At 43.6% G+C, this 16,380-nt stretch overlaps 1 protein-coding gene across 1 annotated transcript; it reads right to left on the bottom strand.

Moving 5' to 3' along the window:
* Positions 1-10,324: 10,324 nt before the first annotated feature.
* LOC118087646 (alpha-1,3-mannosyl-glycoprotein 4-beta-N-acetylglucosaminyltransferase C-like) lies at positions 10,325-14,778 on the bottom strand. Its single transcript, XM_060271175.1, has 3 exons — positions 14,600-14,778; positions 12,763-12,890; positions 10,325-11,457 (listed from the first exon to the last, which is right to left on the bottom strand). Exons 1-3 carry the CDS (start codon positions 14,776-14,778, stop codon positions 10,325-10,327), a joined length of 1,440 nt encoding a protein of 479 aa, XP_060127158.1.
* Positions 14,779-16,380: the final 1,602 nt, after the last annotated feature.

Below are 16,380 nucleotides of genomic sequence, written 5' to 3' on the forward strand. Positions count from 1 at the left end.
TTAAGAAATTGTTAGTCTCGCTTGATTGGTGTTTCTTGTTTGCTGGGAGCGATGTGGCTTCTCCAGCTAAGGATATTTTCATGATGCCTTTGAGGTGCATGTGATATGAATATAGTGCTGCTTTTCGTAACTTGAAAACAAAAACTAGCAAGGAGTTGTGGGGGAAACCTACAGAAACAAGCCAAACACCAATCCATAGCTCCGGAAGATGTTAAGTATAGGGCAATGGTTCCCAAACTCCCTTGCCCCACAAACCACTTGGTCTGTCAGGGTCCTGGTGGAGCATGCAATGATTTTCCTGCCTCTAATAGCAATTGGAATCCACTGTGCTAGATACTGTATGGTTCTTAATTGTATTTTATTGCTGCTTTTATTACATTACATTGTATTTTATTGTATTACAACTTGAAATTCTATGAAATCAAAATTGTAATACAATAAAACACAATATAAGAAATAAATAAGCAATAAAAACACAAGAAAAATAATGGATATGCCACAGACCACCAGTGGAGAAAAGTAAACTCCTACTCTTGAATGAAACGAGGAACAGATAAGTATGAATGAGAGCTCTATGACTGACCCATACATTCCATCTCTGTGTGTGTTTCAGGACCAATGAAAATTGAATTGGTTGGGTCCAATTCAGTTCAATATTTTCATTGACTTCAAAAGAAATGCATATCCACATTATGCATAAGTTTTTGGCTCAATAATGGATCATTTTAAAAAAAATTCAGTTCATTATACTTTTTACTTCCTTCAATTCCTAGATGTCCAAGTAAAGCAACCCAGAATTGGGGTTTCTAAGGCCATCACCCACCATTAATATTGCCCATTCATTGAACAGGTGTTGCATGTAGAATTCAGGACAGGCTACAGCACTCTTGGATGCCAGCCAAAACTAGAAGAATTAGGAAGAGCGAAGAAGGAAAAGGAAAGCTAATATTCTCAGCCTCGGAGGGCATGTTGCCAGAGGTTGCTTCCACATGGCATGATACTCTTGCAGCCTAATGCGCTGTCATCATTTTCTATATTAAATTCCTGCAGGTGGTACCTTCCTGCCCCTCCAAGTTTCAAGGATAGGAGAATGCAGCAGTTGTGAAGTGTTAATACTGATTTCTCACGTATGTACGTTTGTGTATATTCTCTTACTGTCTGCATCTTCCTTGTTGACCTCAGCTGGGCTTGGATGCAGCCCAAAGGCTCAATTGTGGGAAGCTACAAATCCAAAGGTTCTTTTCAGGCGTGCAACATAATACAGCAACTTCATATCCCAGGTATAATTGCTTCAGCAACCGAGGTTCTATTTCAACCTTGGCATAGCTTTTGGCACACACCTCCAACTTGCTTGGGATCACAAGCTTACAGACTGTAGCTTATTTTGGGGGGAGGGCTAGTACAGCTCTGAAAGACAGAGAATAAAAAGCCTAATTGTCCAAATCCAATCCTGAAATTGGTTGTAAGTTCACAGATACTTGTTGTAAGATAACTTACAAGGTGTTTCAGGCCTGTCCAAATATCATCCAGTTGATGTTCTGCTGCATCCCGAAACTGGAGAAAGACTGAAATGCAGGTGTGTGGTGGTGGGGGGAGTTGCTGAGATAACAACTGTATGCAAGATCAGTGTAATTTCTTGAATGTTGGCTTGAGCTTGAAAATTGCAGAATTTATGCTACTCCAGTACAGTTCCCATTTGTGAACAGAATTAGATTTACTAGAAATCTACATCCTTTATGGATATAAAAGGAAATTTATCAAGGATAGAAAATATATTGATGTTTGTGAACATGATTACAACTGACTTACACATGAATATGGTTGAGCTGGCCAGACTTTTGCTGGGCTTTCAGCAACTGCACATATTTTGTGAATTGAATATACACTGGAAGATGAGACTGGGAAGATTGGATGAAGAGATACTGGGGACAGAGTTCCCAAAATCTGTTTCTCCAGTGCCCTAAAAATCTTCTGTAAAGAGTTGGAGGCTGTTCTGGAACATCCTGAAAAATTTTTAGGGGAAGGGGGAATTGGCAAGAATCATTTGCCCCTCATTCTGTGAGCATCACAATGTGTGTTACTGTGAATGAATAATTACATATCATTAGACAACACACTGCAACCTTCAGCACATTATTCCAAATTGGGACATGAATGAATGTGAAATTTCAAAAGGTGAAAATTCGGTTTCCCTTCTGCTAGCTATACAAAACAAAACAAATCAGAGAGAGGAAAATATGAGGAGGGAAGTCTGAATCCAGCTGGAAGGGGTGCTGGGGATCATTTATTTATCACAGCCAGCATTTGCAACAAAGGCTGTATTGAAAATTTCATAAACAATTGCTCTTTCATGACTAAAGGTTTAAATTGCATAGATTTTTGGGCCCTTGCCATAGGGTTCAGCTGGGGCTGCTGTTGCTCTGAGCTATATGGCACAGTTTTCAAGGCTCTCTCCCCTTGGAGGAATTCACGTCTAATAATATATTCACAAGACTTACTCCTCAGTTATTAGCTATATACTATATATGTGTGTATGCCTTCTGGTGAGGAGTTGGAAGGAAATTGAGGTTCTGAGTGTTCGCAATATTTCAAGACAATAGCAGGCTATATCTTGTAACATTCAAAAAAGCTTCACCTCTGCATTTGTGTTAAGTGGTTTGATGTGATAGCAGTTATTGACTCTCTCGGGCTATAATTCTGTGCCCAATACCAAGGAATAAACACCATTTATTTCCCACCATTTAGCTTCTTTATTTTTGCCCCTACTAGCCTTCCTCTTTCATCCCTTAACTTCTTGATTTCTGTATCCTCCTGGTCTTGGTGCCACTATATCCCTGTGTTAACATCTCTAGGGCCCCTGTGGAATATCGCCATCCTTGTACGCCTTTCCCCCAGTGAGCAAGAGGGTGGCATTCAACAAGGCCTCCACCTGCTTGACTTTTCCATGGTTTGTTGTTGTTGTTGTTAAAATCTGCATGCTGCCCTTCAGCCAAAGATTACAGGGCAGTAAACAAATAGGGTTGCCAGACTCAATAGAGGACAGGACTTCTCTGCCTTTAATTGCCCTGCTCTCTTTTGAGTCTGGAAACCTTAAAGAGAAACCAGCAGACCCTTTGTTTAATTTCCAAGCAAAGGGTCTGCTAGTTTCTCTTTAAGGTTTCCAAACTCAAAAGAGATCAGGGCAATTAAAGGTACAGAAGTCCTGTCCTCTATTGAGTCTGGCAACCCTATAAACAGAAATACAAAATGTGAACACAAAATGCAGACAAAAGCAAAGGCACACCAATAACCCCCTCCCACAAAGACATTTAAAAGGTTTGATCAGACAAAGGCCTGCATGAAGAGAAATGTTTTCGCCTGATGCCTAAAGATATGTAATGAAGGCGCCAGGTGAACCTCCCTGAGGAGAGCATTCCAAAAATGAGGAGCCACCAGAGAAGAGGCCTGTTCTTCTGTTGCCTTGGATTTGCGTCACAGAGTCTGCCATGGGGGAGAGTTGCTTCTTTGCTTTCCAAGCAAACTTGGAACTCAAGCTCCAGGACCGGCAGACTGGATGACGACAGAGGTAGCCGCAGAGAATGAGAGCGCAAAATTGTAACAACGAGAAGAGCTACACACTCTTGCGAACTGTCTGCCGGAAGGCTTAGTGAATCATGGAAAGACAGAAAACTGCCACCAAGAGAGTAGATCAAAGAAGCAGAACCAGCTTAGGTTCCTCAGACCTTTTCTCTGACTAGTAACAAAGTAATTAATAGAAATATTTACAGAAAGATGATTGCTGCGTTTTAATTGCTTGGAAAAAGAGGATACATTAATTGGATTTCCCACCAAGGGTGGGGAAAGAGAAATACATATTATTCCCATGTCAAAGCAAGGGAAATTTTAAATGTGCACTGGCTGTGAAAAAGGTGGACAGAATGTCTAAGGCAGAGATGGCAGCCTGTGGCTATTCAGATATTGCTGGACGCCATCTCCCATAAGCCCCAGCCAGTGGTCATGGAGGATGGGAGCTGACGTCCAACAGCATCTGCCTACCGTCCTTACATGTTATAGAAAGGATCAATGCCTGTCTTTCCACAGCATGTTCACCATGTATTTCCTGGTGCATTTGAAGGGGGAAATCTAATTTGACTTTTTTGTTGTGCCAGTGCAAACAATGGTCTTCTGAACCCTGCATCCCAGTTTGCTAATAGGGTTGAGGTAGTCTGCTTTGTTTCACTTTAACATTCCTTTACATCTAGGGAATGGGCCATGTGAAGCTGTTCTCAGCTCCAAGGCTATGGCCTGCACCCATCTATTCCCTGTGCCCAACTCTTACCCTTAGCTGTGTCATATAGGAAAAAAAGGAAGAGTGCTGCCATGCCAATATTTGGCCTATATCTGGGCCCTATGCCGAAATGGGGAGGCCAGTTGCTCTCTTACACTGGGACAGTGTTGAACCTGTGAGTCAATACCTAAGCAGAGGTTCGTGGGATCAAACCATTAGGGCCGTATGCCTGATCTGGTTGACAGGAAGCCTGGTGTATTTGAAACAAGGCTTTGGTTCCCTGTGAGAAAACTAAGGAAGGAAGACAACGCCCGAGTGAGGAAGCTGAACTGCACATTTATGCAGGCAGGAGTGGCAAGCACTTAAGCAGACTCCCAATAGCATTACTTGGCTGTCTCTTCCTTTTCAGCCGGGGCTGGAAATTTCTTTTGAAGGGAGATAATTTTATAAATTGCTGAATGCACATTTTCCAGAGCCTCTGGCATTCAGCAAGAGACACTTTGTTTTTAATTTAGCCCTTCTGTTCCTGTATTAAAAGGATACATTTTCAAAGCCATTGGGGCACAGTACTGGTATAAACATATCCCCCTCACAGATAAAGAGCATGTAGGATGTAACATAGATGGAGATGCTTTGAAAGTTCAACCCCCACCCACCCCGGGGCTGGAGAGCAAGTGTTTCTCCATGACTCCGAATGATATGGCAATAAAACGGAAATGCACTTCTTGAGTCAAAGTTCTGCTGTTGTTCTGCTGCTGGGTTGAGGCAAGCTACGTTTCTGACAAATTGCTCTTGCACCATGCACATAGCCATGTCCCTCTGGGTTGGTTGATATAGAGCACTGAGGTAACAAGCCCTCTCTGACTCTCCAAAATGCCCCACTGTTTGTGATTGACAGCTACTGCCGTGAAATGAGCTGTGTCAACTACTGTTGTCAAAGGCGGCTATTCAGCATCAATGAAACCCTACACATATACACATGTACCACTTATGATCAGTTGGTTGCATTCAGATCTTTTGAGGAAGATGAGTTAGGGAGAAGGGGGCAGGGAGGAGAATACAGCTGTTATGTTATAGTGTGCCAGTGAGACTCCCCCAAAATATGGCTGACTACTGTTGGAGGCTGGATATTGGACTAGATGGCTCATTGGTGTGCTTCATCAATGAAATGTTCTATTTTCCTAAAGAAATAATGCACGCCAATATATAGTGTGGGAACCAGTTCTTAATAAATTTGGAGGTTCCAGCTGACTATGATTTTATATTAATAGGTAACACCGACCCCAATATTTGGCTTGGATCCAGAAAAGGTGCTTTGTAAAATAGCTCGCCTCCATCCAAGCTTCTTTGTAGGTCGCCCAGCTTGACACATCTGACTGAATCAGCTTCATTTAACATCTCCCCATTCACTATTGTGCAATTTTAAACAAAAGACCCCACCCCTTTTGAAAGAAGTTGATGAAATTTGCAGGCATGGTAGCCACTCATGATTGGATAAAGCCTGCCAAACTACAGGGATATAGGTCTACCTGTGCGTGCACATACACCTGAAAGGAACCATCACTAACTCTTTTTTTGTAGAATTTGCAGGTAAAATCGCCCCTTCTGATAGAATAAGTTTTGTCAAATTTCAGAAGGTGGTTTTCTTGCAAAGACAGTCTTTACATTTCTGGAGTGGCTAAAAATAAAATCACTTAATCTTTCCTGTTATTTTGTGGATGCCTTGTATGAGAGCAGCACACACACAAGTGAAATACCCTTAGGTAAGAAATCTGCTAAACTGCAGACAAACAGGTCCATGAGCTATTCTGCTAGCTTCTTACAAGCTTGATGTGTTAGTCACAAAGGAGCTGTCCCACTGAAATCTCCTTCCCCACTCTGCCATTTCCCTTGAACTTTGAGAAGACAAATGCTTTGCCCTTGCGGAATAGTATCTGCATCCCAAGCATTGGGATTGGTAAGCACCGGTGAAGCTCCCTTTGATTACAAATTAGACCTATCAGTTGCCTCCACCTTCCTGACCTGGGCATTTTTCTAGACATTTTGATTTTGTGAAGCTGCTGCCTCTCCCACTTTCTCCACACCTCAGCCTTAAAGGTTAAGCTTCGAGAGATCATTTCACTTTTCACAGATCTTTATCTGCAGCATTTCGATCTCTCTTTAATGCCCGAGTCAAAGGCCATTGGGGGGGGGGTTCTGCTTTGACTTGTTCCTGCCTTGTAAAGATCTTGCAAAAGCCCCCAGTCCTTCCAAGGCATCTCACCCCATCATTTGGGAATGGAACCAATCTTTAGCACACCTGGACAAACAGGGGTCTCAATTCTCTCAGCACCAGTCCTTCCGTAACTAAAACGGCGCTTTCTGGCACAGGATATCGACAGTCTCAGAGAAGTCCCAAGTTTGAAAAGATACAAAAACAACTTTAGCAATCCCACCTTTTAAGTTTCCAATTCTAAGGTGGGGAAGGAGAAGAGGGACCTGAAGGTGGTCAAACAGTCTGATGACAACAATCAGAAGGGTGGAGCAACTCTCTTGCACACCTCCATCCTTCCTCATTTGTTTTTCCTTTACAAATGAAAAACAAATCACGCCAGCTCCTGGGCTGGCATAGTTTTCTCCTACCGTAGTGATACTACTGGGAAGGGTATGGATCCTTTGAATTGATGCCTTCCCCAAGCCTACGCCAAACACACCCACCCTCTCCTGACTTTGGAGAGGGAGATGCTCTCAATGACCTCTGGGATGATTCTCAGGGATCATAGGCCTGCATGGTCTGAGGGGGAATCTCATTAAAGCAGACCAGTGAGAACCAAGTCACCTCGGTGGCCACTGAATGCTGACTGAGTGTTGGAGGGAGGAGTCCGCATTGCCCCACTGTGTTGCAGGTGCCCCGTGCTATTTTCTTTTAGGTAAGGAACAAGGGCTGCGGTTCAGGCTGCTGCAGCAAATGTAAAGAGCAGCTTTGCAGCACTTACTGGGCTTGAGAGTAGATGAGAGGCTTTACTCTTGTTTTAAAGTTGTTGCTGTGTTTCTAGCTGTTTTTAATTATCTCATATGTAAATCGCCTAGAGACAGTGGTTTAGGCGGCCATTGGCAAATTAATGATGGTGATGATGATGATGATAACTGCGCCATGCGCTTCCCTTAATCAGAGCTCTTTACCAGGAACATCAAAGGAGCAGCTTGAAGGCTGGAAAGTAGGAGCCAGAGCTCAGTGCTGAAGGGGAAGTTGAGGAACAGGCTGGGTGCCACAAAAGTCATGCTCTTTTAAAAGCTACCAGTTGGCAAATTGGATTCAAGAAGCTGCTGGCTGGCAGGTCTGCGGATTCCAAATTTCCCTTACTATCTGCATTGACAAAAATCCATCTGTTACCATCTGTTTCGTGTTTTAGTATCTTAGAAGCTTCAATAATATACTTGTTTTGTTTTGTTTGTTAAAAAAACCCCTCCTTTTTATTTTCATGGGTTACATGAGAGCATTTCCGCTCGGGACATAAAAAAGAGAAGAGCGGTACATAACCCATAAAACAGAAGAAACGAAGAGGTACCAATGTGCAGACCTTGCAAAAGTCTTTCCAACAAATTCAGAGTAGTCAAGAGCTGAATTTAAAAAAAGAGGGGCTCCCCTTTTGTTCTCTGAAATATTTATATTAGAAATAAAACTCCATCAATATCACACAAATGGATCTCTCTGGTTCCCCATCCCTGCACCCCCAACATATTCTTGGTTTACCTGCAAGTTGTCTCCACTAGGGGATCTGCCAATCCCTTTTGTACCAGGCTATTAGGTTAGTTCCTCTAATATTCTTCCTAGGGCTGCTAATAAATATCCTATCGGGGATTTGTCTGGCATGTTATCACCCAAAATATGACACCCTTGAGCGTGAACAAGTTTGTTCTGCCAAGCATATCGAGTATAATTCATCCGCTGGCCCCCCATTTTTGTCAACTTTCTTTGTATTATTGTTAATAGTTTTTAATGCCACATAAAAAATTAAGTTATCCCAGGATGCAACTCTTCCAGTGAAAGGGTGGGAGGGAAGAGGTCAATTGGGGAAAGGCAACCAATGTAGACTTGCTGCCCTCTAGTGGCTCATAGTGGAGGGGAAAAAATGAGTGTGTGTGTGTTAAGAGAAAAATCCAAAATTGGAGAATGGGGAAACTAAGGTTGAGTACAAAGCATCTTTCATTCTGTGGTTTCTGCATATTACATGCTCACCCACACTGTCATGAGCATGGCTGGGTTGAGAGCATTCTGAGCAAGGGGTCTTCCCGGCTGCGGCTGCCACCATCACCAGCTTAATGCTGCTGTTCTCTAGCTTGGCACCACCATTGAGACGGTGATGTAACTGACCCCCTTCCATAGCCACAGAAGGAAGCCCTGAATTCCATGCAGACCGGAGTCACTAAGGCACTGAGCAAAGCCGGTGGGATTTTTTTATTGTGGGGAGAAAACCTGGGGAAGGGGGTGGGAGAAGATTTTGAGAGGGAGAGGGTGATGAGGAATGGGGCACCAGAAAAACACTGGTGCTTGAGGGTGAACTGGTTTGTCTTTCTGACTCTGCCTCCAAGGACTTTCCTGCACATCAAGACAGCTGTGGACTTCCAGTTAGAAGTTTATTCTGGTATTGAGGGGCATGGGTTTTTTTCTCCTTCAGTTCTGGGCACACAAACTTCTGCCACTGTTACTACTCCCTGCTACCTCTCTGGGGTTGTCTGAGGTGGTGGTGTTGGAGAGATTACAAGGGCTCTGGATCTCAGCCTCGTAGTTTGGACCTAGCCATGGCACCAGTTGTGATCTACACAGAAACATTTGGCTGGTTGCTGCTGGGAACTGAAAACTAGACATGATGGACCAGTGCAGTTCTTAATGTTCTGACCTTCCGCTCTGCACCACTGGAGCTTAGAGGGTGGCTGCAGATCACATTGTTTTGCTCTGTGTGTAGGGATTTCCTGCTTGCTCATCACAAAAAAAATGTGCACACAGAAATTGTGGGGCCCCCATAGTATGCTATTAGAGAAGGGTTAAGACAAGAGATCTGTAGCACAACAAAAACAAAAACACCCCGAAATCCTAATAATCTTTCACTGCAGCCTTCTTCATGGAATACAAGTGCAATCCTGCCCATGTCTAATCAGAAGTAAGGCCCATTGAGTTCTGTGAGACTTTCTCACAGATAAGTGTGTATTGCAGGGGTGTAGGACTCCAACTCCATCAGGCCTCAGTCAGGTGAGGGATGCTGGAAGTCGTAGTCCAACACCTGTAGAGTCACATGTTCCACACTCTGCTGCACTATGAAGGCAGCCTTAGTCTTTGCCAGTAATGCATGTTCAGAACTCCCACTATAGTTATTAAAAAGCAAAAGCAAATCCTGAGAATTTCCCATACATTTTTAATTTAGAGCTTCAGTGAAACTGATCTTATAAAAGTTCTTTAATCATATATGGTCCAGTTTCTTGTCTTTGGATAATTTATATCAGGCATGTCCAACAGGTAGATCGTGATCTATCAGTAGATCACTGGACATCTGTGGTAGATCACTGGTAGATCATTGGCTCCCCTCAAAGAAGCTGAACAACTGTGGCTCTCCTAAAAAAAAGCTCAACATTTACCTCCTCCCTGAAAAAACTCAACAACTTTGACCTGAAAACCCACCCCCTGGACCTTCCTCCTTCCTAAAAAAAGCTCAACAACTTTGACCTGAACCCAAAAAAGGGGGTAGATCACTGCCAGTTTTTAACTCTGTGAGTAGATCGCAGTCTCTTGGGAGTTGGCTACCCCTGATTTATATGATGCACGTACAGACAAGGAATTTCACAAAGAAGCCACGTATGTAAAAAAGCACTCGCAGACATTAGTGCTTGGTGGGAAAATGTTAATTTATTATGTAAGGTGTTGCTTTTTGCTTTCTATTCAACCATTTTTTTTGTTTTATTTTAAAGAGAAACAAAGGGGCCTTCCTTTCCAGAAAGTGAAATGTTGATTTATGTAATTATCGCTATCTAGATTCATTATACCTTTCTGCAGTGGTGAACACTACATAATAGAATGTGAAATTAACTCTTCTTCACCCAAATACTAATTTTCCTTATCATCAGCCAGTGCTTTTGTGGAGCTCTAGCTTTTATTTGAAGGCATTCAATGTCACGTTTATTATTCTGATCTACCATTTCAAAATATCCAGACTTAAAATTCCCAATTCGTTTGAAGGATAGGCATGTTTGACGTTCATCTACATTGACTTTGAGCCAGCCCTTTTCTACAAAACCATTATGAAGAATGTCTGTGCTATATTTGGCTGACCCTGTGTAAATCTGAATCTTCTGAGGAATAATTGGGTTGTCAAAAACAATGGTGAAGTAGCTTGTTGCTGTCACATTCATACCCCAAAAGACACCCTTTCCAGGAGGACACACATTGGCCATTATGTAATTTCCATATGCCGGCATGTTTGTGAAACAGGAAGCAGTAAGGGTATCGCCCAAACTTTCAGCATCTTCATGAAACTCTGAATCTATGTGTTGTAATTCCAACTCGTGAAATGAAGAAAGTCTCCCTACATGCTGGAAGAGAGAAGGCCAATAGAAAATAGTTTCTCCTTGCATTTTGATTTTATGAAAATATATCATGACCCAGTCCGCGGGAATATCATCATAAAACATCAAGAGAAACCGAGCTAGTTTGGTGAGATCAGAGCTATGATACAGCTTCCCTATGTAGCCTAGCCTTGAAAATGCTATTGTGGTCCAGGATTCTTCCATCTGGCTTACATAGCTTTGTATAATGGATACAAAACCAGTGGCACAGACAATATCATCCTCTAGCATCAAATAATACTGAGAGAGTTTGGCACAAAAGTTAACTAAATAAGCATAATCTACGTTCTGTTTAGATTTATATTTCATGTTTTTGCCCCAGAGATCTACTTTCAGATAGTGCACAGGAGGGTAACTGTCTAGAGAGCTTTGTATGACAAGCAGCCTTCCTGCTTTCACATGCACACTAAACTGAGCCTTCATCTCCTTGGCGTTTTCCTCGTTCAACTTAGAATCGTTATTGGCCAGGTATATAACTACGGTGATCAGATTTAATTCTTCTTGGCGGCAGTGGCTGAAAATGGAATCAATTGTCTTCAGCAAAAGGTGTTCCTTCTTTTTGTGGAAAGAAGAGATTCCAATGGTCAAGAATCCTAGAACAGGTAAAGACTATGATAATATCGAGCATTTATACAGCATTTTGTAGGTTCAAAGCACCGGGCGTGTTATTTGAATATCCCTTACAACAATCTTGTGGCGTTATTATTATTCATGTCAGCTCCCCATCTCAATATGTGCAGGGCTTTTCCCCCCAGCTGGAATTCACTGTAACTCTGTTCCGGCACCTCTTAGGTGGGCACCATTGCCATTCTAAGAGAACACCTCTTTTTCTAAAAAAAAAATAGCACTGAATATGGGGGTGAGAGTGTAAGCTCGATCTACAGCAGCATGGGTGGAACTCTGCTTGTGCAACACTCCTATCCTGGCTGTCTTCTTTCCCACTGCCCCTCCCCCCAAAGCTGATCCTGGGGGTGTAGTTGGGGCTGCTGCGAATGAGCAGTAGTGCCCTTGGATCTATGTCGGTGAGTTCATGGCAGAGACTTCTTCAAGACTCAGCCTTCTGGCAACTGTGCCAGACCAGCTCTCCTGTCCATAAGATGCATGCCAAGATCCTCCAGTTCATCCTCTCCCGACCAATGCCTTTCTCATGGTTAGCTCTTTCCAAAGCAAACAGGTGGTGTTCTGGGGTGAAAACTCAGTGGGCATGATTGGCTTAGTTCTGCTGACTTTGCTAGGATATACTTCAGTAACCACAAGCTATGTCTTAAAGCAGGGGTCCCCAAACTAAGGCCCGGGGGCCGGATGTGGCCCAATCGCCTTCTAAATCCAGCCCACAGACAGTCCGGGAGTCAGCATGTTTTTACATGAGTAGATTGTGCCATTTTATTTAAAATGCATCTCTGGGTTATTTGTGGGGCCTGCCTGGTGTTTTTACATGAGTAGAATGTGTGCTTTTATTTAAAATGCATCTCTGGGTTATTTGTGGGGCATAGGAATTCATTCATATTCCCCCCCCCAAAAAAATATAGTCCGCCCCCCCACAAGGTCTGAGGGACAGTGGACCGGCCCCCTGCTGAAAAAGTTTGCTGACCCCTGTCTTAAAGGCCTGTTGACCATTAGATCCCTGACCACTGGCTGGGGCTGAAGGGAGTTGGAGTCTAACAACATCTGGAGAACAGCTGGTTAGCCACCCCTGATATACAGGGTGTTCAGGGCTAACAGCTGTTCTAAAATGCATTTGTTAAAAATTGACATAGAAAATGATCTCGAGGAGAATCATAATAAGGCAAATCATGTATTTAGATGGCTTACCAGGCAGATGATGGGTGAGTTATTTATTTTTACATTATTTCCCACCACAAACCATTAAGGTTTCAATTCCCCTCATAGTTACTTACTCTTTTCTGAAGGAGGCGATCCCAAGAGATATTTATACTGAATCGGTAAGAGACCTGTAGCACTTTCCATTACATTGAAATCTGGATTCTTCTTCAATATAATATTTCCTGAGTTGATTGTCTCCTTTCTATCTGCATCCTTAAATATAACAACAGTAGACTGTTTCTTATATCAGCTGTGAGGCTTCCTTTCTCATAACTCCATCACTGTGTGAATCCTATCTTATATAATTATGCAGAATTCTATAGCCTACAAGATGGCCTACCCCATTCCTCAGAAATTCTGCAACTAAGCCCAATATGCAGCATTCCTTCATCTGCTTTACCCCGTCTTGCATTTTAGATTTTAAACCCCAGAAGGCAGGGCTATGTTCTCTTGAAATTACGAAGCTCCGTGCACTCTGGTGGCATTATAATAAAATACAGAAATGAATGGTATTGTTCTGAACAATGGGCTGAATCCATAGGTGCCCATGCAGAAGAATTAGTAATGCAGCCTGTAATTTGATGTATACACACATTGCAGACCCAGCTATTAGCTTTCCACAGGGCTTAGCTTATTGTCCTAGAACTTGGGAAGGAACAGTGGCGGAGCTTCATGCTCCGGCACCGGGGGGTGGGGAGCAGGCGGGGGCAGGGCTGGCGTGGTACACCTGCGAGGGTGGGACACCTACCATGGGCGGGGGGCAATCACAATGGCACCCCACCAGGATCGTGCTGCTGGGGGCGGTGCGCTCCCCCCGCACTCCTCTTCCTCCGCCAGTGGGAAGGAATAGACTGCCAGCTTACCAGTATGTGTGGCATGCAAGGTCCTTGATCATCAATAATATCACATTGAACCTGGCATATCAGCTGAGGACAAGCACTCAGGAAGAGGGGAGGAGCCCACAGTGTTCCATAACCAGGTGTCACCATGGGAAGGACTTTCTTACCCATCTCCACATAATGCACCACTTCCACTGATGGAGCACTGAATAGACTTTCAAAAAAATCTCAATTCTAGGGTTGCCAGACTCAATAGAGGACAGGACTTCTGTGCCTTTAATTGCCCTGCTCTCTTTTGAGTCTGGAAACCTTAAAGAGAAACCAGCAGACCCTTTGCTTGGAAATTAAACAAAGGGTCTGCTGGTTTCTCTTTAAGGTTTCCAGACTCAAAAGAGAGCAGGGCAATTAAAGGCACAGAAGTCCTGTCCTCTATTGAGTCTGGCAACCCTACTCAATTCTCAGTCAAGAATCTGACACGGGGACAAACAGAAGAAGACGACTTCACCCCGGTATGGCTCCCTTTTATCACATACACAGCCCAACAAGACAATGACAAAAACCCACTGACAGTATACAAATCAGTATGGCTAACCTGATCCAAAACACCCACCCACCCACCCCACTCACACACGAAACAAAGACTACCACAGCCAACCACAAATGAACAACCACACCCTAGGCCAACTCCAACATCTCTCACCACCAAAGGAACACAAGCGAACAGCAGAGAACCTGCACAAGCAACGCTGACAACCCCCCCCCCCAAATAGAAACATTGTCACCCGACCCCACCCCTACCCATCTCTCCCTCATCTACCTCTTCCCCCTTTTCTTCCCAATGTCTCAACAAATGAAACGGATTTGTGAAAATGTCACAAGAGACATTGCAAATATCTTTGTATATCAAGAAAATATTTAATAATGATAAAAAAAGAATGTACAGGGAAAGGTGCTTCCCTAAGAATCCAGCCCAAGCTGTTCAGGGCTGTTTCCTCACCTCCTCTGCAGAGGCATCATGGCATAAATGTTGTGTGAAGTGCAAATAACCTCATGGGGAAATCCTACCAACAACTCTTTGTTACCTACCTTTAATCCAGATTTTTCCCATTTGGGACATTTGCATTTCTCCTTGCTTTGTTTCCAAATAATAGCAGACAATACAATGGAGAGTCCTAAGAAAAAGCATAACCTAGAAAAGTTCCCCCAGTAGTAGGCTAGTGACTTCTTCAGGCTCCTGTGCACCATTGCCATTTCCCACCAAGGGCCTGTTTAAATGGAAACGGCCAGTCTTAATACTCTTGCTATGGCAAGAAAAGATTCTGAAATGAAAATGAAAATTATGTTGTTTTAATATATGCACTTTTTTAATAAAAAAAAGTGTTTGCACTGAGCAAATCTTTTAGAAGCAAAAATGATACAAAATTCCTTTTTCTTAAATCCGGGTATACAGTGATATTATGATCACAAAAAAGCTAATCATTTAGAAACATTGCAAAATGTTCTCCCTTGCTTCTCCCTTGGGTGTGGAGTGTAAGTCTACTCAGGATTTTAGGCCAAATTTATACCTTATGTAAGAATATTGCATTGGGGTTGTTGCAGATTGCTGGAAATAACACCCACACTGGTTCTAGAGGAGCAGAAGGAACTCCTGTCCACAGGTTTGCATAGAGATGTTGCTGAGCTCCTTAACCCCTTGCCTTGGAATATGAACCTTGGTGACTCACCCTGCTTACTTTAAATATGAGATGAGCGTTCAAACCTGTCAGAGATGGTTGCAGCTACTCTTGAGTAAAGACGCTCCACTCTAACTTGTCTTTCAGAGTTTTATTGTGCATAAAATGGCTTCTTGCGGGTTTTCTCCCAGCATAAAAGCCTGGGCACCCCAAAGCGCCGCCCCCTGGCCCTATGGGTGGGCGCGCGCCTCAATTTGGGCATCGGAAGGAAGGGCCGCCTTCCTGGCTGCCCTGTGGCCGAAAGCCCTCCATGCTCCTCCTCCCCTACCCCTCTCTCAGAGCGGTGCTGGGGCTCTGGTACATGAGATAGCCCTCTCTCCACTCTGCTAACTTCCTCATTCCTTTCTCCTGACTCGCTGCTTGTGCTGACGCTGGGTGAGGAGCTGGTGAAGATGATTGGTGGGGGCTCTCTGTAGAGAGACCCCCCTGACATCAAACCCTCTGAGCTCTTTTCTGGCTTGGGTTTTATGAAGACCAGAGAAGAACTGAAGTAGTCTCTACCAGCCAGCTATCCCCACGCATGCTGGTGTGACGGATTGGCCTGGTGGGCAAAAGAACTCCAGGGTGCAGAGAGTTAAACCCCAACCTCCTGGATAAATGACGCATTCCATTCCTGAGGGGCGGGACTGCCAGGAGTTTAAAAGGAATGGGAGGCAGTTAATTCGGGGGAGAGGGTTGTGGGAGCGAGGGAGAGTGTGGGTAGGCGTAGGAGATCTTAAAGTGTTCTGAGGAGTTTAATTGAATTATATTATCTAGCCATTGTTAATTGAAACTAAGAATATGATCTAAGAGCCTGTACACATGAAACCATTACGCGTTTAAAAGACCTCTGGTAATAAAGCTTTCTTAAATGTTAGTGGATGTGCTTAGTTATTCCAGCTGGGTATCTAAACACACAGAAGTGGTGGCTCAATAGAGGACAAAACTTACCTTGGGAATAGAGGCAACGGTTTGTGTCCTAGAGTTACACTGAGGAGGCTTAGGAGGATAACCTGGGGTGCTACAAAGTTGCCAGAGTGGAAAGGGCAAACTTTTGCAGTGGGGAATCAAACTGAGTGAGACCCTTTACTGTAGGCAGGAGGTTATTCCGTCTTTCAGCCTAGAGTTTCTCATGATACCA

This window comes from Zootoca vivipara, chromosome 1 (genome assembly GCF_963506605.1).
Source record: "Zootoca vivipara chromosome 1, rZooViv1.1, whole genome shotgun sequence".
NCBI classification, from domain to species: domain Eukaryota; kingdom Metazoa; phylum Chordata; class Lepidosauria; order Squamata; family Lacertidae; genus Zootoca; species Zootoca vivipara.